Here is a 23,684-nt window from a genome sequence, read left to right on the forward strand (position 1 = left end):
GTCACTCAGCCTGTAAGTGGCAGGATGGACAGAGTTCAGGTCACTGAAAAGGCCCAATTGCCTCCAGAGGGAATGAACAGGAGGAGGGGCCATGAGGTGGGCCTGGGGAACAGTAGGAGGCTCCCCATGCCCAGCCCCTTTGGTGGAGAGCCTTCTGGGAGAACGAGTCCAGATCAGACATAGTCCGGCTCAATGTGGCCCTGCCTGGTGGCATTGTGCGCCCACCTATTTCCTCCTCCCTCCCTGCTCTGCTTGAGGGGCACCCATGGGCTCAGTGCTGTGGCATCTGAAGTGACACAGAGCAGCGTGGAGGCCTGCTCATTCGGCACAGTCAGGGTGAGGCCCAAGGGGGGAAGGTGCATGGCTCACCTGCAGTATGAGTGTGCCTCAGTTCCACAGCTGCTGAGCTGCTCGCTTGCCTGTTCTCCTAAGGCTCAGCAGCGCTTGGGAGAAGCCGGTCAGCCATTTAAGGAGAGGAAAGAGGCCTTGACTGGCAGCCTGGAGACCTGGGCTGCAGACCTGGATCTGTCACTTTTCAGTTGCTTGAACTTGGTGAAGCCGCTTTACCTGTGGTTTCAGTTTCCTTACCCCTGAAATGATGGGGTTGCTTGAGAGCCTTTCTCTTCAAAGTGTCTCAGGAACCAGTAGCAGCAGCACGGCCTGGGAGCTTGTTAGAAATGTGGAGTCTCAGGCCCCTCCCCAGACCTAATGAATCTGAATCTGTAATTTATTTATTTATTTATTTTTTTGAGACAGGATCTCACTCTGTCACCCGGGTGGAGTGCAGTGGCACAATCATGGCTCACTGCAGCCTCAACTACCCCAGGCTCCAGTGATCCTTCTGCCTCAGCCTCCCAAGTAGCTGGGATTACAGGCATGTGCCACCATGAGTTTCATCATGTTGCCCATGCTGGTTTCAAACTCCTGGACTCAAGTGATCCACCCACATTGGCCTCCCAAAGTGCTGGGATGACAAGCTTGAGCCACAGTGAATGTGCAGTTATCAAGATCCCCAGGTGATATGCATACAGTTGGAGGAGCATGGCTCTGTGGTTTTTAAGATGTAATCCCAGCACTTTGGGAGGCCGAGGCGGGCGGATCACGAGGTCAGGAGTTCGAGACCAGTCTGGCCAACATGGTGAAACCCTGTCTCTATTAAAAATACAAAAATAAGCCGGGCGTGGTGGCGGGCGCCTGTAATCCCAGCTACTCAGGTAACTGAGGCAGGAGAATCATTTGAAACCAGAAGGCGGAGGTTGCAGTGAGCCAGGATTGTGCCACTGTCCTCCAGCCTGGGTGAAAGAATGAAACTCCTTCTCAAAAACACAAAAACAAAAACAAGATGGTTTCAGGGCTCGTGTCCTCTAATTCTGTACTATAAGGAGTCTCTGAGTGGTGTCCTCATAGATGCTTAGGTACGGAGCAAGCCTTGCCCTGGAGGGATTGCCCTGCAGTTTCCACATGCACTGTCTAGGTGGCCCTGTCAGTTTCACTTCTTAAATGTGGTTGCTGGGTGGTCAACGATAAATTCCAGGAAATCCTCCTCTGTGGGCCTCCCTTTTCTTCCTGCAGGCTAATTTAGTGACTACTAAGTAATCCGTGGGGACTGCATTTAATTCACCCCTTACTCCTATGATCACAGATTTATTCTATTGTCATCCTGCCAAACAGCATGACCTCTAATTGGGTCGAACAAAGGCTCTATATGGAGAACCATCATATATGCATTTAACTTGCAGACTGACAGCCCAAGTGTGGAGAGAGGATGACGTAAACAGTGCGGGAAATTCCCTAGAGTGAGTGTGACATGTAAGGTCGGAGCCTGCTGCTCAGCCACTCTCAGCTCCTTCAGTCTCTCTTAGATGTAAACATGCGCTGTGGCCTAAGTGTGATCCTGGTTTTTTAAGATTTGCGTATTTTAAACAATGTGGCTTCTACTCAGTGAAAGCCAATGATTGCATTTGGTACCCAAAGAAAACAGAAAACGGTTCCACTTCTAGAATTAAAACAAAACAAAACAACTATGCTGGTCTCATTAAGAGAAGTCATGTGGCCTCCAATAGAATGTCTTCCCAAGGAATTTTTCAGAGTGATTTTGATTATACGTGACTTTTCCTTCCCTGTGAACTTCAGAACCCCAAGTAAGAGGCTCTGGCCCCTCACGGTGTACAGTCAGCTCAGACACAGCAAGAAACTTCGAACTGGGAAGATGGAGAGGATTACAAGTGAAGGTGGTTGGGGGAGATTCTGAGTAGGAAGGAAATCTTTCTTCTTAATTCCAAATGTTCTTTTGTGATAGCTCTTTGGGTTTCTGAGTCCAGCTCAATTCAGAGATACTAGGCTGGTGGCAGAGCACAGAGATGCCAGAAGATTTCATGGTGTCAGGATAACCTGTGCTCTGTCTTTTTTTTTTTTTTGAGGCAGAGTCTCACTCTGTCGCCAGGCTGGAGTGCAGTGGCATGATCTCGGCTCACTGCAACCTCTGCCTCCTGGGTTCAAGCGATTCTCCTGCCTCAGCCTCCCAAGTAGCTGGGACTACAGGCGTGCACCACCATGCCCAGCTAATTTTTGTATTTTTAGTAGAGACGGGGTTTCATCATGTCGGTCAGGACCATCTCCACCTCTTGACCTCGTGATCCACCCACCTCGGCCTCCCAAAGTGCTGGGATTACAAGCGTGAGCCACCGCGCCCGGCCTTGCTCTGTCTTCATCACACTGTGTTCTACGTGTTCCTTCCCTGGAGGCACTGTACTGAGTGCAAGATTACAGGATTTGCACCAAGGCAGGTTAAACAAATGGGAAGAGGATATCCTAAAACTAGGAGAACTGTTATGAGATCACGAAGACTCGCAAATATGTCCTGCTACATGAAAACAAAGGCCAAATCTCCTTCTTTATTTAGGTAATCACCTCGTACCATGAAAGATCGGAGGCAGCTTATAAGAGACACATACACTTTAAGGGCGAAATATAAATAAAAAGTACAAAATTAGACCAGGGGAAATATAAATTAGTGGGGCAGGTCGGGCTCTGGTGGGTCACGAAGCAGAGCACATCTATGTGGTTAGCCTATGAGGCCTGACTCTCAGAGTTGCTGTCCTTGGGCTGGACTCGACCAGCTGTAACTTAAGATAAGAACAGTCCTGCCCTTCAGGTCTCAAATGAAAGACACAAGGACAGCATAGCAGAGGCCTGGCTGGCTTGTCAGAAAAACACGCAGGGGGTTTCAGTTGGCTAAAAGCTCAATATGAGCCATTGCATGGCCAGGCTGTGCAAACAAGTGGAGCTGCACTAATAGTGCAAAGTGTGGCCCCACTGAGGAGGAGAGAATCCTCCCGCCCACAGCACTGACCGCACGTTCACGTTTGCAATCAACACGTTGGAATATGTCGGCATGTGCCAACTGGTCAGTATCAAAGGGGAGATACGGTGGAACCCTCCAGGAGCTCACACAGTCTGTCCAAAGAGCCAATGAGGAGAAACAGCAACAATCCTGCTTGACATGCGCTCGCAGGAGATCCCATTTGGACTTTGGTGCTTGTGCTTGGTTCTCATTGTTTTTCTAAAGGGAAGAAAGTTCTTCTTCACAAGAAGAACTGCAAAGGATGAGACTTCTCTTTTGGAGTCTAAGCCCCCGGCAGGGCTCCTGCCATAAAAACTTGATAGCTACTGAGGCCCTTCATAAAGAGCTGGGACAGCAGCAGCCATGTCAGATCTGGTGCAGAGATGCTGGGCTTGTGATGGAGCCTGGAACCTGCCAGAAGCCTGGCATCACGGCCGTTCTCGGGCATCCTGGTAAATACTTTGAAGGCCTCAGCATTGCAGCCTCTCGTTCCTCCTGGATGCTGTTAAAGGGTGTGCTGTAAAGGGAGGGCATCTCCTTGAATTGATTCTCCTCCATCAGATGGGACCTGTGTTGAACAAAGGAAGATAAAATGGATCAGCCCCCAACCCAAATCCATCAATTTCAAGCCTGTGTGTGTGTGTGAAACCAGCATAGTCTTTAGAGTTGCCAGATGTAGGTTTGAATCCTAGAGCAGCCTCTCCATGGCACTGGTACCTTGGGCTAGCCCTGAAACCACACGAGACTCAGCTTCCTTTGCTTGCAAAATGGAAATGTGAATCCCTCACTCATAGAGTTGTAAGCAATGAATGAGATCATGAAAATAAGTGATTGGCTTAATAAATACCAAGATTCTCATCAAATCTTAGTTTCCTCTCCTTGCCGTTCCTTGCAGGCAAAGCTGATGCCTACCTCTCTCTGTTCTCCGGCTTCTGCCTCAACCTCTGCCTTGGATGTGATCACAGGTTCATCTTCATCTATCACTTCAGCATCTTCTTTTCCTCTCTGCTGCCTTCCTCTTCTCCACTTACTGTCTTGCTCAATGTTCTATATCCTTTCCCTAAAAATTCCCACCTTAGCACGGTTATGCCAGCAGGTGACTGCTCTACCCTCTTAATCTCTTCACCAAATACTTTGATGAATCTGCACTCACTCCTCACCCATCTTCAACCACCGGATAAGTAGCATCATCTGATTTCTATCCCCACCATTTACTGAGAAAGGCACATTGCCAGGTCTGCCTAGCTGCCTTTCCTTAGGCTTCAGCCTTTTTTTTGGTGGCTTTGAAGCGTTTGATGGTCAGTTCTCCTCACTCTTGATAAGATGTCCTTTGTCCTCTTTGCCACTGGCATAACGTCTCTTCCTTATTATTACTGGGAACTTCCATTTGGGCTCTTCCATCTGCCTTCATTTTCCCGTTCCCCACATGCAGGCATGGCTCAAGGTTCTGACCAGGCTCCTATAGGAAACATACATGGCTAGGCCAGGGGCTATGTCAAATGTTTTCTGTAAAGAGCCAGGTAGTGAATATCATAGGCTCTGCAGGCCACATGGTCTGTGTTACCTGCCACTCTAGCATGAAACAGCCATAGATAATATGCGAGTGAATGAGTCAGGCTGTGTTCCAATAAAACACTATCTACAAGAACAGGAGGTGGGTCAGACTTGGCCCATAGCTTGTAGTTGCCTACCCCTGGTCTTATGGAAAGAGCATAAACCTGGTTTTATAATCAGATATAGCTGGTTTTACAGTCTGGCTCGATCACTGCCTAGTTCCATTATGTCGGGCAAGTTACTTAACCTCCATACACCTTATTATCCTTACCTGTAAGAGAGGGGAATAATAACGATGATGATGATGATAATACTTTCCTCATGGCCTTGTTGACAGGGTGAAATGGGATAATGTGCAACCCTAGGGCCTGGTTCAGTGAATCTTAGTGTTCTTTTCTCCTTTCTTCCTCTCTCCCTCCCTTCCTTCCCCCGCTCCCTCCCTTCCCTCCCTCCCTCCCTCCCTCCTTCCATTCCTTCCTTCCTTCCTTCCTTCCTCCCTCCCTCCCTCCCTCCCTCCCTCCTTTCCTTCCTTCCTTCCTTCCTTCCTTCCTTCCTTCCTTCCTTCCTTCCTTCCTTCCTTCCTTCCTTCCTTCCTTCCTTCCTAACTCTCCCAATCCCTTTTCTCTCTACCTCCTCACCCTCTGTAATCTCATCCACATGTTTCTCACCCCTAACCTCTCCCTCCACATCTGATCTTTCTTCTGAGTTTAAAATCTGCACATTCAATGCCAGTTAGGTAGTTCTGCTCATACACCATTTGCATATCAAACTCTGCATGTTCAAAAGAATATGAATCATCGTAAACAAACTCATGCCTTCTTCTGACCCCCCTCATTCCAGGCCCCGGGGGCACTTTCTGAAGTCTTTGACAATGCCACCCCTGACCCACTGTGGAACAGGACAGGCTGTTCTCCACTCATGCAGTCTCTGCTCTTCTCCTCTCCCCTCCATGGCCATCATTTCAGCTTGAGCCCTTTTATTACCTGCCATCTGAGCTTGCTGAATGACCTCGATGTCTTTCAGCTGCTTCTGCCTCATCCATTCTGCACATGATGCTGAGTTACTCTTCTACAAAGTTTGATCATGCTGCTCTCTGGTATGTAACGCCATTGAAGGCTCCTCCCTCCTTGCCTAGTGTCAGAATCCTCATCTGGTGATCAAAGTCCTGCACAGCCAGCGCTGAAGACCCCGACCCCCAGACAAATGTGCCTCCTCAGCTTTTCCTGGACACCCTAATTGTTTCGTTTCTGCAGTCCTTCCTTTTGCCTGGACTGCCCCTCTCCCCACCACTCACCACTGCTTGTCCCTGTGCCATCTCTGCTTGTCACGTTCTTACCTGTTCCTCAGGAGCCTGGCCAGAACCACACACAGCACGCTTCCCCCAGCCAGGAGGTTTCTGTGCCTCCTCTCAGCGTTCAGAGCCCTGGCAAGACTGTGCTTATCTCCCACAATGCATTTTCCCATGGAAACTTGGTGAAGTATCATGCACATGCTTTATCTCTTGCCTTACATTAAAAATCCCTGGAGAGATTAGAGAAACGTTTGCTCCTCCACACAGCCCTGGCACCGTGTCTACGTGTGGCATGACTCGTTGAGCAGGAGAGGAGGGCTTTTTACCAGGCTCACCTTTGAGCTGACTTGGCAGCTCCACTGGCCTCCTCTGTGGGCAGAGGGGAGAGGCTGCCTGTTGGAAAAGTCTAAGTGGAGGAACAAGTTTCAATTTCCAAGGCTCAAGGCTGTGAGCCTTCCATGCCTTTTGGTTTTGGTTGGGGTGGGAGCAGGTGTGTTTGTTTCTGTGTGTGTTTCTGGGTGTGTGCGTGGTAGGTGTGAGTGTGTGGGGAACGTGTTTGTGTGTGCATGAACACATGTGCAGTAGAAGAGGGTGTGTGTATGTGTGTGGAGTGTTTGTGCGTGTGTATTCTTCGGGTGTGTAGTCTTGGACACCCTATTAAAAAAGGACAAGAGTCTGCATCTGACTTAGCCTGGGGACTTCCCTTTATCTGCAGGAAATGACCAAGAAGTGGAAAATGGAGAAAGAAAAAATCTGAAAATACAGCAACCAAGTGGTAAAATGAAATGGCATTCTGTCTCTCTCGGAGCACAGTTGGTCTATAAAAGTGAGCCACAGCCGGGCGCGGTGGCTCAAGCCTGTAATCCCAGCACTTTGGGAGGCCGAGACAGGCGGATCACGAGGTCAGGAGATCGAGACCATCCTGGCGAACATGGTGAAACCCCGTCTCTACTAAAAAGTACAAAAAAACTAGCTGGGCGAGGTGGCGGGCGCCTGTAGTCCCAGCTACTCGGGAGGCTGAGGCAGGAGAATGGCGTAAACCTGGGAGGCGGGGCTTGCAGTGAGCTGAGATCCGGCCACTGCACTCCAGCCTGGGCGACAGAGCGAGACTCTGTCTCAAAAAAAAAAAAAAAAAGTGAGCCACTATAAAAGTGGGTTTCAGCCCTGAAACTTCCTGGGGGGAGCCTCTGAAGTTTAGCGGCCACCCTGCCCCCTTGTCTCTGGAGAACCGCAGAGGCTGTGGGTGGAGGGCTTGCGGGGCAGCCAGGCCCCTGCCTTGTCCTGACCTGTCATGGGACCTCCTCATCTCTGGGGCAGGGTGGGGGCAGGTCCTATCAACCTCATTGTTTTTTTTCTTTTCTTTGGGATGCAGTCTTGCTCTGCCGCCCAGGCTGGAGTGCAGTGCCACGATCTTGGCTCACTGCAATCTCTGCTTCCCGGGTTCAAGCTATTCTCCTGCCTCAGCCTCCCAAGTGGCGGGGATTACAGGCACACGCCACAATGCCTGGCTATTTTTTGTATTTTCAGTAAAGACCCGGTTTCACTATGTTGGCCAGGCTGGTCTCCAACTTCTGGCCTTAAGTGATCCTCTGGCCTTGGCCTCCAAAAGTGCTGGGATTATAGTCATGAGCCATTGTGCCCAGCCTCAACCTCATCCGACAGAGCCTCTGAAGGCTGAGCTAGGAATGTGGGCGTCAGCTCTGAATGCAGGGAACCCACATTCTTCCCTTTTACCCCGCTCTGAGAATGAGAGAACTAGCAAAGCCAGTTACAATCTGCCCGTAAATCATGAATATGTCTGGCGTTGACATGCAGACCAAAGGTTGTAGGCTGTAGGGGAACTGAGATGAGCTGCTTTTCAAATATTTTTTGGCATCAGAAGCTTGTGTTCATGTAAAGTCTTATGTGACAGTTTAATGTGCAAAGCTGCTGAGAGCTCCACTGTTCTGGGTGAAATGTGTGTTGTGGGGTGGGTAGGGCTGCTGGATTCCTGTCCCCTCACTCTCCCCCTTACCCCAGGACCAATTCCCTTCCAGGGACATTGGCAGAGCACAGTTTGAAACCTCCCTTAGAAACCACATCTTTTTTTTTTTTTTTTGAGATGGAGTCTTGCTCTGTCGCCCAGGCTGGAGTGCAGTGGCACGATCTCGACTCACTGCAAACTCCGCCTCCAGGGTCCACGCCATTCTCCTGCCTCAGCCTCTGGAGTAGCTGGGACTACAGGTGCCTGCCACCACGCCTGGCTAATTTTTTTTATTTTTAGTAGAGACAGGGTTTCACCGTGTTAGCCAGGATGGTCTCGATCTCCTGACCTCGTGATCCGCCCGCCTCGGCCTCCCAAAGTGCTGGGATTACAGGCATGAGCCACCATGCCCGGCCAGAAACCACATCTTTAACTCTAAAGGGAAGTAAAATGACTCGCCCAAGGCCATGGGGTGGAGGAGGGTTGGGCAGCCCCGTAAGTGAGCAACGTCCTGAACAGCAGGTCTCAGCACACACGAATCTGTCCCTCTGGGCCATCCCTGAAATGTGTCGGGATGGCGGTTCGGTAAAGCATACAATAAAGAACTTATTAAAACTTCCACAGTTTCTTTGAACCAGGACAAAACCCTGGCATTCTGTGGCAGCATCCATTCTCGTATCTACTGAAAAATCCTGATGTACATTGCCATTAGAATTGATCATAATGCTTCAGGGCCTCACCCTCCGTAATGTGCTGGCTACCTGTGTCGTGACTGACGCTTTATTTAGTCATCACTTGCATAGTGCTGAACAAATATTAATCCACCTAATCTGTGCAACATCCTTATGATGTAGTGGCTATTATTAGCACCATCTCCATTTTACATATTTGGAGTAATGGGGAGTGGAGAGGTGAAGTAACTTGCCCCAAGTCACGTTGCTAGAAAGGAATAAGACTGGATTCAAGCCAGGCAGTCTAGGTATGGCCCATGCTCTTCAACGCTGGGCTACTGAACTTCTGTTCAATGAGGGAAGGCTGTTCAGGGCCCAGAGCCTCACACTGGGGGCTCTGTGTTGTTTGGGCACTTGTCTTGGCTCCCAAAATGGGTTTCAGCTGGTAATAATCGTAACCATAATAATCTATACTGTGGCTGGGGTGGTCTTTTGGAAACATAGGTCCAATTACGTTAAGCCCCTACCTCTGCTTATATCTCTTCAATGGATTCTTATTGTTCTTCAAGTAATGACCAAAATCCTTCAGAAGGCCCTCGAGGCCCTGCGAGACCTGGCCTTTGTCTACCACGGAGCTCCAACTCTTTCCGACATTTGCTCTCTGCCCTTCAATCTCCCTGTTGTCTTTTATTTCCTGTTATCCCAGGGCCTTTGCCCAAGCCATTGCCTCTCCCTGAAAGACTTTCCATTCACCTCCCACCCTTCCTTTGGCATTCAGCCTAACATCACCTCCTCCAGGAAGCCTTCCCTGACTCCATCTTCTGGGTCAGTTTCTCTATTGAATATTCTTGTGGGAGGATGCTCCTCTCCTTCCTAGTGCAGACCTGACTTTGTTATTGTACTTCTGTAAGTGTGAATCTTTGGTGAGTGTCTGTCTTTCTCACCAGATGGTAAAGCCCCCGTGTCGTGTCTTTTTTTTTTTTTTTTTTTTTTTTAATTGAGACAGGTCTCACTCTGCCACCCAGGCTGGAGTGCAGTGGTGCAATCTCTGCTCCCAGCAGCCTGTACCTCCCGGGCTCCAGCAATCCTTCTGCCTCAGCCTCCTGAATAGCCAGGTTTACAGGTGTGCATCACCATGCATGGCTAATTTTTTTGTATTTTTGGTGGAGATGGGGTTTCACCATGTTGCCCAGGCCGGTCTTGAACTCCTGACTTCAAGTAATCTACCTACCTCGTCCTCCTGAAGTGCTGGGATTACAGGCGTGAGCCACTGTGCCTGGTCCATGCATCTGATTTCTTATCCCCAGTGTCTTGCACAGTGCCTGACACATTCCAACGTACCAGCACACAAATCAGGGCCCCTTTTCGCTCTGAAGTTTCATGATGCAAAGTGTGAGTTGACCCCCACCACTACCAATTTGAGAGACACCAAGGTACTTCACATTTGGACTCTGGGTCAGTTAACTCATCCCAGATTATGCATTTTGTATGCTTGACATCTGGTGTAGGAACCACATCAATTGTACAGCCTTTCCCTGCCTTATCTCTTTTTGATCCTTTCAGCAATAAGGGCTGGAACTATTCTCTTCATCTTATAGATGACAATCCCATGGCTCAGAGAGTGTAACCTGGCCAACATTACCCAGCTAACAAGTGTCGAAGATCAGAGTGGGACTGACTGCTCATCTCCTTCTACATCATTTACTAGGTATGGGCTTACCTTACGCTACTGAGATCTCCTAAGTTTGCTGCTCTTTTCTCTGAGTTCTGAGAGTCAGGTGTAATCCCCCACAAAACACACAATCATTGTTTCCTTCTTTCAACTCAGCAACGGCCTTTGCTCTTACTTCTGGTCACGGAGTAAGAAATGGGAGTGCCTGGAAACACCTGCGTGCAGGTTGGGCCCACCTGGGGAGGAGGGTACGGCTGCCCAAAGAACTAGGGCTCTGACTTCAGTCCCCTGGAGAGAGCTGTCCATCTCTAATTCAGCGTTGTCAGGACCAGATCACTCTATCCCTGGGACTCTGTCTTGATGTGAAAAAATCTTACAACTATCTGCCTCTTTGGTTGCACGCAATAGACTGAGGTGTGACGCGCAACTCGGCTGATGAAATCCACGAGGCCGAGGTCCCCTGACTTCTGGGTCTTGGAGACTGGCTGGGCACATGTATTGGCTGCGTGTGTGTGTGAGTGAGGGTGGGGTGGGAACACTGCAGAGAGAGGAGTTGTGTGCACTGAGTGAGCATGGAGGCAAAGTAGTCCCTACTCCCCTTCATGTATCCCATCTGGGCAGGTGGAAGAGGAAGTGAATACGAGGGGCCGTTCTGGGTGGTTCTGCTCTGTTTGCTTTTACCATAGCCCAGTTCACACCCCTTCATGCATGCAAGGGCACAAGAGTCATTGGGGAACTTTCCATCCTCTCCCGTGCTAAAGACTTTTCTCCCCAGCAGAGATTCTTCCCAACAGAGAACCCAGATGGGGTCTTTGTCTCCCCAGGTTCCAAGCTAAAGGGATAATTTCCCATTCTGCCTGGTAGGCAGGATCATTCGTGGCCTATCAGGGGTGGAAGGGGCTGTTGAGACTCTCTTCCCAGCCTCCGTGAGGAAAATGGCCCAGAGGAGAAAACGCCTGCCCCACGTCCTCTTGTCTGGCCACCCCAGCGGGACCTGAGGCCGGGATCACAGGATCCCCAGTCGGGACGCAGTGTCCGGCTACTTGCTCATGCAGCCTTAGCAGGCCTGGTCTTGCCCCTGCTTGTCCAAGCCTCTCTGGCCACCCTGCCAGGTAGGTCTTACGTGCACTCACCTCGTCCCGGCGGGGCTTGCTAGGTGGAAGCGGCAACATGTTGCTGCCCAAGAGCCCCAGGTCCACAGACATGTCTGCGTACGGCACCTGCGTCTCACCTCCTCTTCCCATGACCAAACTACAGGTCCAGTTTCTCAGGAGACACCTCGATGTTGAGGGAATACCAGATGACCCAGAACAGTAGGCTGAAAGCCAGGATCAGGGCACCTGTGTAGACGAAGAAGTCCCAGTAACTCAGGGAGGCCAAGATCCCCAGCAGCAAAAAGACCAGGCCGACCACATCCAGCAGGAGGGCGAGGACCAGGAAGAGCACACAGCGCCCTGGATGGCATCTTCCCCACAGACTCCCCAGGAGCATTGCCCAGGAGGAGCGGGAGGAGCCCAGCTGCACTCCCGGGGGTGATTTGCATGGGAGGGTGGCGGTCCTGCCTGCTGCTGCCTTCTCTGCCTGCTGGGTGTGAGCAAATGAGCCAGCCGGCGCGTCTTGGAGCCACAAGGAAGTACACGTGGGTCTTACCTTTATGAGCACGGCAGCCAGTGGGGCAGGATATTTCTTAACTGTTTCATGGCTCAGGAATGATCTGGCCCCAAACAGCCTGACATCCTTGTTAACTGGGCTGGTCATTGCTGGGATCAACAATCCACGTGGCAGAGGAGTCAGGGTGCCCTTGGATGCATCTGCCAAGTCTGTGGTCCCGTGATTCTGGGGGAGGGGCCGTTCTGTGCCTTGTTCTCTAACCTGGGAGCCAGAGAGCCTGAGTACCCTGTTTCTGAGACACAGCCGCTGTTTCTAGTACAGGGGGGTGGTGTGGCGGAGTTTCCATTCCTCTTCACCTCTCTGCCCTACTCTCTCCCTTGGGGGGGAAGGTTTTATGTAGAGGACACAGACAAGAGTTTGTTGGCCAGGCGCGGTGGCTCACGCCTATAATCCCAGCACTTTGGGAGGCCGAGACGGGCGGATCACGAGGTCAGGAGATCGAGACCATCCTGGCTAACCCAGTGAAACCCCGTCTCTACTAAAAAATACAAAAAACTAGCCGGGCGAGGTGGCGGGCCCCTGTAGTCCCAGCTACTGGGGAGGCTGAGGCAGGAGAATGGCGTAAACCCGGGAGGCGGAGCTTGCAGTGAGCTGAGATCCGGCCACTGCACTCCAGCCTGGGCGACAGAGCGAGACTCCGTCTCAAAAAAAATTAAAAAAAAAAAAAAAAAGAGTTTGTAACATCGATCGATTTTGAAGTGTTGCTGTAAGAATTGGTCCATATTAGCAGGAGAAGGTTTGCCTTCTTGTAGAGGCCTCGCTCTGCAGATAGAAGGATCTGAGCTCCCTGGGATCATAGACAGTAAGGATAAGGGCGGGAAAGGGGCAGAGATGGAAAGGACATCTTCTCCATCCACCCCACTTCAGGTCAACCTCACTCGACACAGACATTGAGCATCCAGGGAAATGCCGATTCCTCAGGTTCTGGATCTACTCAAGATTCTCAGTACAGTTGTCCCTTGTTGTCTGTGGGGGATGGGCTCCAGGACCCCTGGGGACCCCAGAATCCACAGATGCTCAAATTCCTTATATAGAACCTTTGCGCAGCTGGGTGCAGTGACTCAAGCCTGTAATCCCGGGGCTTTGAGAGGCCGAGGCGGGTGGATTGCTTGAGCTCAGGAGTTTGATACCAGCCCGGGCAACATAGGGATATCCCGTGTCCACAAAAAACACAAAAATTGGCCAGGTGTGGTGGTGTATGCCTGTAGTCCTAGCTACTCAGGAGGCTGAGGCAAGAGGATTGCTTGACCACAGGAGGTCAAGGCTGCAGCAGTAAGCCGTGATTATTCCACTGCACTCCAGCCTGGGAGACGTAGTGAGTGAGATCCTGTCTCAAAAAAAAAAAAAAAAAAAAATCCCAAACAAAACCCAAAAAACTACCTATGTACATCCTCCCCTAGGCTTTAAATCATCTCTAGATAACTTATAGTACCTAATACAAAGTAAATGCTACGCAAATAGTTGTTATACTATATTTTCTATTCATGTTTTTGATTGTTGTATCATTATTTATATTTGCGGTTTTTCTGAATATTTTAGGTTCATGGTTGGTTGAATCTGCAGACATGGAATCCCCAGATACAGAGGGCTGACTGTATTACTATTTTTACACACACAAGCACACTCACATACATGTTTCCTGCTAAAATACTATGCCATATTTACGAGCAAAAGGAAGCAAATTGAAACCACTTGCTATTTCAGTATCCAGAGCTAATTAGCACAAACTCCTTGGGATGCATCCTGCAGAACCATAAACATCCTTCTTCCTTACAGAAATGGGCCGCATCATACTCTAAGTTCCGCAGTCTGCGTTCCCTCTCATAATACCTGGCCATTATGGAAAATCGCTAACCATGGCCCCGCTCCAGGTGACTGGCCAGGCTGTGAGGTGCCCCTCCACCTCGGCCCCTGTGTATCTTTCTTACTCTCGTTTCCCAAAGTTACCACTCCTGTGTGTTGAGGCAGCCTCAGTATTTGCACAGCTGAGAGAGACCCACTGGGATGTTTGATGCAAAGCCAGGTGAGTCTGGCGCCCTGGAGGGGGGCAGGCTAGAAAGAAAACAAGGGAGATGAAAGTGAGTAGGGAGGGTGACTCCAAGTGTGGGAACCAGAAACTGCCTGGGCGGAGGCAGGCGTGGATGAGGGGCAGGTGATCAGAGAGCAGTTTGCTCCAGCCCCGTTAGCAAAAAGAACACCACCACCCTCTTCTTCCCACGGAGATCCTTCATGACTTGCTCACTTCCCAAGGCTAGATCCACAGCTGGAAATAGCTGCATGGTTTGCCAGGGCCACCGTAGCAAAGCACCACAGCCAAGGTGGCTCGAACAACAGAAAAGTATCATCTCCCAGTTCTGGAGCCTGGAAGTCCTGAGACCAGCGTGTCTCCAGGGTTGGTTCCCTTGAGGGCTGTGAGGCAGAATGGGGTCCAGGCCTCGGCCCTAGCTCTGGGTGGTTTGCTGGCCGTCTGTGATGTTCCTGGCCTTATAGATGCACCACTTTGATCTCCACCTTTATCGTCACATGGCGTTCTCCCTGCGCGTATGTCTGTGTCCACCTTTCCCCCGTTATAAGAAGCATCATCCTGCTCCAGTATGAACTCATCCTAACTAATTAGATCTGCAAAGATCCCACTTCCAAATAAAGTCCCACTCTGAGTTATGGGGGGGGGTCAGGATTTCAGCATATGAATTGGGAGGACAGAATTCAAGCCACAGCCCATAGCAATAGTTAAAAGTTTTGTTTGTTTATTTGGACATCCTTTGATTTCTAGCCCGTATAGATAGAAAATTTAGACTCTCAAACCAAGTTTTCGGAAAAAAACATAATTGCAAAGTCAGCACCCCATTGATGGTGGCCCACCATGCCACCAGGCACCAGGACAGATGCTTCAACCCCTCCCCGTCTCCCCTGGGGACACGGAGATGCTGTTGGCTATCTCTGCGTCCCTGGGTGAGAAGCTGAGAAGGTGGGGTCTTCTTGCCCTGCTTGGGTTCTGGCTTCAGTCCTCCCTTCTGTTCACCAGGCCAAAGTGCTCATTCTCCAAGAGTGGATAACCCTAAGTGACCCCTACACATTTTGAAGTTTGAGCTGAAGTGGGATTTAAATTAAACCAATATTATTAGCACCTACTATGGGTCAGGCAGTGGGATCAAGATCGAGTATGATCTTGATCTTGGCCTAACATCACCGAGATAACACGCTAAGAGTGGAGGCGATAATTAACACATGAATGATATCATTTCAGATTATATTGCAATTTAATAATTTCAGAAAAAATTGCAAGAACAGGGAAGTATAAGACAGTAGACATCTGTTGCATTCCTCTGGACATTTGCTTTCTGAACCATAACACAGTGTGGAAGACACAGGTGGACGCCTAGCCCCTGGCCTATAACTTCCAGTTTGGTCACCGAGGGCCCCTCTGCCTCTCTCCTTCTGAGATTTTTGCTGGGCTTTTGGGGCTGCAGCCACCCCTGTGCCTCTGAGAGGTCTGTCTTTCTGCTGCTGCCTCACAGCTCTGCCTCTTCTCGGCAATTGAGACTTTGTCACTCCCATGGCAAAGTCATCATGATTTGTCATCTGTGATGTCACCAGAAGACAGCCTCTCCATGACCTGGATCCTAAAGGGCAGGTGACTGAGACCAGGATGGACTAGCCAGGTGCTCAGCTGACTCAGCGTCACAGATCCCAGACCTGACTGTATGAATGACAAAAGCCCTATCCCCTCCTGGGTGGCAGGCATAGAAGGTGGGCGGGTCTAGCCATACTAGTCCGTTCATTAGGCCTGCCTGCCTTTTCATAAGGCCTACAGAGCTTAGTAGAGTGCCTGGCTGTACCACTCACCTGCTATGTGACCTTGAGCCAGGCCAGTCACTTACCCTCTCTGTGCCTCAATTTCCTCACAGGGTTACTGTGAGGCTTAAGTGAGTTCATGAGTGTGAAGTGCTCAGAACCTGCCCTCTGTAAACAGGGACAAGTGTTATTGTTGTGGTTGCCACTGGGATCTTTACATTTCTGCCATGATGCTTCCGTAAGGAGAACCCCAGGTTGGAAGGCATCCATCCGTGACTCTCTGGCACCATCCTTTTCTCCCCTTTACCAACCTCGGCTTCACTTGGTTGCAGCTGCCCATCCCTTGGCCTCCCCATACTACCCTCACTAAATCTATTAGGACGTGCAGTGCCATCTCACCATTCTTAGGTACAAATCCTTTATTTTCATGAAATCCCCTTCCCAGACCCATTTTATCCTTCAGATCCCTTACCTCTACCAAAGTGGCTCTTTATCTTCACCATCCTCAAATCCCTCAACGCTCCCTACTCTCATAATCCAGTGTTTATCAAGCCTCACTTGTTGTCTAAGTGTACCATCCCTGCAATCTACGTCTCTTACTTATTATAGAATATTATATTCGTTTGTTAATATTATATTATTTTGTTAATTTTTAGAAATGGATTTGTTGTCTCTACTAAAAAAATACAAACAAATTAGCCGGGCATGGTGGCTGGTGCCTGTAGTCCCAGCTACTCGGGAGGCTGAGGCAGGAGAATGGCGTGAACTCGGAGGCAGAGCTTGCAGTGAGCTGAGACTGTGCCACTGCACTCCAGCCTGGGTGACAGAGCGAGGCTCCATCTCAAAAAAAAAAAAATGGATTTGTTAAAACTGGAATCAGTTATTGTCACCATCAGTGAAACACTGGTGTGACTTAGACAGAAAGTACTCGGGAATAAATACACTGAACACAAAACAATTGTAATTAAATCAGACCAGGGGTACTCAAACTTTTTCTGTATTGGGCCAGATAGTAAACGTTTTGGGTTTTGCAGGCAATCCTGTTGGTCTCTGTTACAACCATTCAACACTGTCATTATAGCGTGATATGGTTTGACTTTGTGTCCCCACCCAAATCTCATCTCAAATTATATTCCACATAATTCTCGTTATCCCCACCTGTCAAGGAAGAGACCAGGTAGAGGTAATTGGATCATTGGGGTGGTTTCCTCCATGCTGTTCTTGTGATAGTGAGTTCTCACAAGATCTAAGGGGCTCATCCCCCTTTGCTGGGCACTTCTCCTTCCTGCTTCCTTGTGAAGAAGGTGCCTTGCTTCCCCTTCCCCTTCCACCATGATTGTAAGTTTCCTGAGGCCTCCCCAGCCTTGCTGAGCTGTGAGTCAATTAAACCTCTTTCCTTTATAAATTACCCAGGCTTGGGTATGTCTTTATAGCAGTATGAAAACAGACTACTGCATGGTGGAAGAACCAGAGATGAGATGTAAATGAATAACTGCGGCTGCGTTCCAATAAAACTTTACTGTAATCCCAGCACTTTGGGAGGCTGAGATGGGCAGATCACCTGAGGGTTAGGAGTATGAAAGCAGCCTGTCCAAATGGTGAAAACTTGTCTACTAAAAATACAAAAAATAACTGGATGTGTTTGCCCATGCCTGTAGTCCCAGCTACTCAAGAGGCTGAGGCAGGAGAATCGCTTGAACTAGGGAGGTGGAGGTTGCAGTGAGCCGAGATCGCACCACTGCACTCCAGCCTGGATGACAGAGTGAGACTCCAACTCCAACAAAACAAAACAAAACACCTTTACTTACAAAACCAGGCAGTAGGCCAGATTCGCTGATTTCCAGATTAGACATTGTTGCCTACTGAAATTGCTCTCTTTCTCAAATAAAGGCTGAAGACTCACAGAGTTTAGAGAGGTAGATAATATCACCAACCAGCGGCTTTGTCTTGGAAGTCATAGGAAAGATTGAATGAAAATTGAAATGGCTATGCCTTTTAATGTGAGCCTGTGTGCCAGCTGAAATCACTTCCCATACTGCCAGGGATGTAGTGCCAGAATTTGGAAAAATGTTGACCCTGATCAACGCTCTCCAATCAATCTTCATTTACTCCTCCTTTTTCTCAGGGTGGGACTTAGGGTCAGTATTTTCGGAAATGTATTCTTTCTTAACTTAGTGACCCCTGACAATTTTCAGAGCTCTTCATTCCTCCTCTGTTAGGCTACCAGAGGGTCTTATAAGAATTCCCCTAATTGTGCTGCCTGGACCTCTGTTATCCATGCTCGAGGACCCTCCCTCCAGCTCAGGAAACTCTAGCCCTCTTCTCTGGTTTTCCTGTCTTATTCCCCACTGGGCTGACCTAAACCTTCATGACTCCCGCCCAGATCTCAAAAGCATCCTCCCATTACCACCTCCTTGTTGCTCATCACCTTCCTTTTCTCCAGGTTGGTAACCTTACCCCTTTCAGCAGACAATAATATTTCCATGCATTTGCGTTGCACTTTATGTACAATGGACATCAATCTACATCCAGCATCTCCTTGCCTCCCTGCAGCCCTGTTCCTCTTCCAGAGTTGAAAGCTGTTAAGACAGTTGCCTAGATTCAGCCAGCAAGTAGGCAACAGAGCTGCAATTAGAACCTGGTCCTGTTGTCTAATGGGCATTAATTACGAATACCACTCCTCTCCCTTTCCTGTTCCCCACCCTTGTGCCAGTTGTCTCCCAAATCCTCATAGAATCAAGTTAGTTTCTTTCTTATTCCCATTTAATGAATTTTGGTTCTTTTTGAGATGGAGTCTCACTCTATTGCCCAGGCCAGGCTGGAGTGCAGTGGCATGATCTTGGCTCACTGCAACCTCTGCCTCTTGGGTTCAAGAGATTCTTCTGCCTCAGCCTCCCGAGTAGCTGGCATTACAGGCACATACCACCACACCTGGCTAATTTTTGTATTTTTAGTAGAGACGGGATTTCACCATGTTGGTCGGGCTGGTCTCAAACACCCAACTTCAGTTGATCAGCCTGCCTTGGCCACCTAAAGTGCTGAGATTACAGGCATGAGCCGCTGTGCCTGGCTTTTAATTAATTTTTAAATTAAAATTATTTATTTTAATTGTAGAAAATGTATGTGACATAACAATTTGCTGCCTTAACCATTTTTTAAGTGTACAGTTCAGTGGCATTAAGTGCATTCACATTGTGCCACTATCGCCACCATCCACCTCCAGAACATTTTTATTGTCCTGAAATGAAGCTCTGTGCCCACTACATACCAACCCCCCAGACTACCTTCCCATAAGCCCCTGCAACCACCATTCTGCTTTCTGTCTTTATGAGTTAGACTACTCTACCTACCACATGTAAATGAAATCATACTATACTTGTCCTTTGGTAATTTGCTTCTTTCGCTGAGTATAGTCCTCAAGGTTCATCTACGTTGTAGCATGTGTCAGAATTTTCTTCTTTTTAAGGCTAAACAACGCTCCATTGCGTGTATTTACCACATTTTATGTATCCATTCACCTGTGGATGGACACTAGGGTTGCTTCTATCTCTTGGCTATTGTGAATGATGCTGCTATAACCATGGGTCTATAAATATCCATTTGAGTCCCTACTTTTTTTTTTTTTTTTTTTTTTTTTGAGACGGAGTCTTGCTCTGTGCCCCAGGCTGGAGTGCAGTGGCGTGATCTCGGCTCACTGCAAGCTCCGCCCCCCCGGGTTCACGCCATTCTCCTGCCTCAGCCTCCCGAGTAGCTGGGACTACAGGCGCCCACCACCTCGCCCGGCTAATTTTCTTGTATTTTTAGTAGAGACGGGGTTTCACCGTGTTAGCCAGGATGGTCTCGATCTCCTGACCTCGTGATCCGCCCGTCTCGGCCTCCCAAAGTGCTGGGATTACAGGCTTGAGCCACCGCGCCCGGCCGAGTCCCTACTTTTGATTCCTTTGGGTACAAGTGTATATACCCAGAAGTAGAATTACTGGATCATATGGTAATTCTATGTTTAATTTTTTTTTTTTTTTTTTGAGACGGACTCTTGTTCTGTTGCCCGGGCTGGAGTGCACTGGTGCTATCTCGGCTCACCGCAACTTCTGCCACCTGGGTTTAAGTGATTCTCCTGCCTGAGCCTCCTGAGTAGGTGGGATCACAGGTGCGTGCCCCCACGCCTAGCTAATTTTTGTATTTTTAGTAGAGACAGGGATTCACATGTTGGCCAGGCTGGTCTTGAACTCCTGACCTCAGGTGATCTGCCTGCCTCGGCCTCCCAAAGTGCTGGGATTCCAGGCATGAGCCATCACGCCCGGCCTACGTTTAATTTTTGGAGGAACCCATTCTCATTCGAGGATCCCATTCGTTTTCCACAGTGGCTGCAGGATCTTACAATCCCATCAGTGGTCTAGGAGAGTTCTAGTCTCTTTACATCCTCACCCAAATTGGTTGTTTTCGGTTTTCTTGATAATAGTTATCTTACCCTAAAGTGAAAACTGGATTCCTATTTACTTTTATAATAGTCCCCGTTACATTGATTCAAGTAGTTTGTTTAGTTCTCTGCCTCCGTCATGAGGCTGGACATCCAGCACCTGATGTTCATCGAGTAGATTCATTCTTTATAATTCCTGGGATATTCCCAATTTATTGGAAACGCTGAGGTTGCTTCACCAAATCTTCCCCAACTCTACTCAGCTCTACCCAAAGTCCCTCTGTGTTGTTCTTCTCTTCCTTCCCCCCACGTCTGGGGAAGGAGTCTCCCAGCTACCCCCTATCAAAGCAAATTGCTTCCACGATAATACCTTGAAGTCCTATCACGCAGGGAAATCCAGTGCTTCAGGGATCTACTGCGATTGTGGATCCCTTCCACACCTGTGTATTTGTGCTGCCTGTTTCTGCTGACACTCAGCTCCAAGTTTCATTGCTGGGCACGTTGTACAAGGTATTGAGATGGAAATCCTGAGGCATCACCACCACGACAGCAGCTGGGTTAGGTGCTAAAGTCGATCTTTCTGTCACCATTTTCTGGCATCACTGGATTGCCCCAGGAGCAATGAGGTGCAAAGCCTGCTTGCAAAGTTCCAGGGTTCAGCTGCCAGAGGTCTCGGCAATTACCCCCATCCTCCCGCAGCCAGGCCCAGTGCCAAGTTCCAGAGGCCCTGCCCAGGCAGCTCCACCCACAGCTTCAGAGCCAGAGCTTCAGGCCTAACTGCCTCTCTGGCCATGACCTCCTCCTGGAGCTGGGGTCTAGCACTCCTGAGCTGCCGAGATGTCTTTAAAGACGTGCAAAGCCAGGTATAAGTGAGCAAGAGGAATATGGTGCCTGCCTTCAGGGAGCTTAAAGTGGGGAGAGGGAGGAAGAGAAAAGACAGTGGAAAAGCAGACATGAACTAATCATGTAAATTAACACGTAAATATGACAGAGATCAGAGATCAGCAGTCCGAGGTGAAGGACCATGATCTATGAGAATGTGATAAAGAGGGCGCTGACCAAGGCTTCCCTGAGGCTCTGTGGTTGGAACTGACATTCAAAGGATGAGCAAGCGAGGCCAGGGAAAGGGGTGTGAAGAAGCTCCCAGGTAAGGCAGGAGTGTATGAAAGCACTGATGGTGGTAGATGGCCTTGCCGTGTGGCTGGGACAGAGAGGAGAAAGGGACAAAGAGTCATGCTAACATCTTTCTCCTAGGAGTGCTGGGAAGCTGTTGGACAGTTTTAATCAGTAGGGGATGTGATCCACATTTTATTTTTTATTTTTTAAATTAAAAAAAATTTTTTTTTTATTTGGCCAGGCGCAGGGGCTCATGTCTGTAATCCCAGCACTTTGGGAGGCTGAGGCGGGCAGATCACGAGGTCAGGAGATCAAGACCAGCCTGACCAACATGGTGAAACCCCGTCTCTATTAAAAATACAACAACATGGTGAAACCCAATCTCTACTAAAAATACAAAAAACTAACGAGGCGCATGCCTGTAATCCCAGCTACTTGGGTGGCCGAGGCAGGAGAACCGCTTGAACCCGGGAGGCAGAGGTTGTAGTAAGCTGAGATTGCACCACTGCACTCCAGCCTGGGTGACAGAGCGAGACTCCGTCTCAAAAAAAAAAAAAAAATTTTTTTTTTTAAATTTTACTTTAAGTTCCGGGATACATTTGACCCAGAAATCCCATTACTGGGTATATCCCTAAAGGATTATAAATCATTCTACTCTAAAGACGCATGCACACGTATGTTTATTGCAGCACTATTTATAATTGCAAAGACTTGGAACCCACGCAAACATTCCATATTTTTCTAAGGAGGCTGCTGTACAGAGAACAGATTGGAAGGGGCTGAGATCAGAGGGGAGTGTGGCAAGCAGCAAGCACAGTTGCAGCTGAGCCGGTAGGAGGAAGGTGAGGACAGTGAAGACACCTCTCTTTCCACAGAGGTGGATCAATTTGAGAGCCTGCCAGGGGAGTGAAGTCAACAGAACACAGTGGTGGATGCAATGTGGGATGAGGGAAAGGGAAGGGGTCATTGTGGACTACCAGCTTTCTGTTTTGCAAAGCTGGATGCTAATGGTACCTCCCGAGACACTTAACGTCAGATCTACCCTCTTAACAGTTTTGAGCGCACAATACACCATGCTGTACAGCATATTTCTAGAATGTATTGGTTTTGTAGAACTACAACTTCACTGTATTTTGATTTACAAACTTGATTTAAAAGCTACTGGACATCATAAGAAATTAGAAAAAAACACAACAGAACACCCTTCAGCCATGTGAACCAAAGAGATCGGGAAGAACAGCCAAATGAGAGGTGTTACCCAACAGGGCTGTGAGTGAGACCAACATGGTGGACCGACAAGGCTCATCGGGCAGCGTGGAGAGGAGAGATGGGAGGTAGAAAGAGGTGAGACGTGGTCTCCAACTCACACTGCTTGCCTTCTCTCTGCAGGGAGCCCCTCTGCCCTTGTTTCCCCCTTCCCTCTTCTGAAATGTTCTATCCAAGGTCTTCACGTGGCTGCCTCCTCTTTATTCAGGTCTGAGCACAAACGTTCCCTCTCTAGAGAGGCCTCCTGCAGCCAGAATCCTAAGTAGCCCCTCCTCGTCTCTCTCCTTCACCCGGTTTCTCGGCTGCACAGCCCTCATCTCTCTCTGACATCTTCCTCATTTGATGCTGTCCTTGTTTGTGGCCTGTCTGCTCTTGGCAGGGGGAAGTTCTAGAATGCAGGAACCTTTGTCCGTTTTGTTCACATCCTTCTTCTCCCCAGGGCCCAGCTCAGGACTGAGGCCGTGTGCTCCGGCGCTCCGTAGCTACTCACTGAGCGGATGAATGGAACAGTGTTGTCTTTCAGAGGCCTTATGGGAGAAGGCTTTGTAAGCCATCCCATGCCTTTCCCACATCGGCATCGGCCTCAAGCCCTGGCCACCCCTTTCTCCTCCAGACTGAGCAGGCATTCCTCATTCTCCGGAAGCCTGCGTGGCCTCCACCCACGCCCACCTTGGCCTGTCTCTTCTCACACACACAAGGCTCTTCCAGGGGCCAGCCCCACTCCCTTTCATCTGTTTGTTGGGGTGAGCCTGAAAGCAGCTGCTCTGGCCTTGACCATGGGTCAGGCCTGGTGCCAGTTGCTATTCTGGTTTCCCTGCCTGTCCCAGAAAGGCAGCCACGCCCTCTCTCCCGGGGAATGGCGATTCCTGCAGGCACATTCCACTGGCCTCTTCTTCCCTCTTGCCGGCGCCTAGGCACCGGGGAG

The 23,684-nt window shown here is 49.3% G+C and overlaps 1 protein-coding gene and 1 long non-coding RNA gene across 6 annotated transcripts in view; one reads left to right on the forward strand and one right to left on the reverse strand.

The window, feature by feature from the left end:
• The window catches only part of LOC105473565 (uncharacterized), a 316,160-nt gene that overhangs the window by 61,322 nt on the left and 231,154 nt on the right, over window positions 1-23,684 (forward strand). For 4 of the 5 annotated variants that reach the window (XR_011615375.1, XR_011615374.1, XR_011615372.1 and 1 more), the window contains exon 4: window positions 10,421-10,530. The exons of the other annotated variant lie outside the window; for it this stretch is intronic. This is a non-coding gene — a long non-coding RNA (uncharacterized lncRNA). The remainder of the gene's footprint in view (window positions 1-10,420; window positions 10,531-23,684) is intronic. 5 annotated transcript variants of the gene reach the window in all.
• Window positions 2,874-12,103, reverse strand: LOC105473562 (transmembrane protein 238 like). The gene is made up of 2 exons (XM_071082353.1): window positions 11,628-12,103; window positions 2,874-3,911 (listed from the first exon to the last, which is right to left on the reverse strand). Exon 1 carries the CDS (start codon window positions 11,983-11,985, stop codon window positions 11,746-11,748), a length of 240 nt encoding a protein of 79 aa, XP_070938454.1. The 5' UTR covers window positions 11,986-12,103; the 3' UTR covers window positions 2,874-3,911; window positions 11,628-11,745.

Source organism: Macaca nemestrina, chromosome 17 (assembly GCF_043159975.1).
Source record: "Macaca nemestrina isolate mMacNem1 chromosome 17, mMacNem.hap1, whole genome shotgun sequence".
Lineage (NCBI taxonomy): Eukaryota > Metazoa > Chordata > Mammalia > Primates > Cercopithecidae > Macaca > Macaca nemestrina.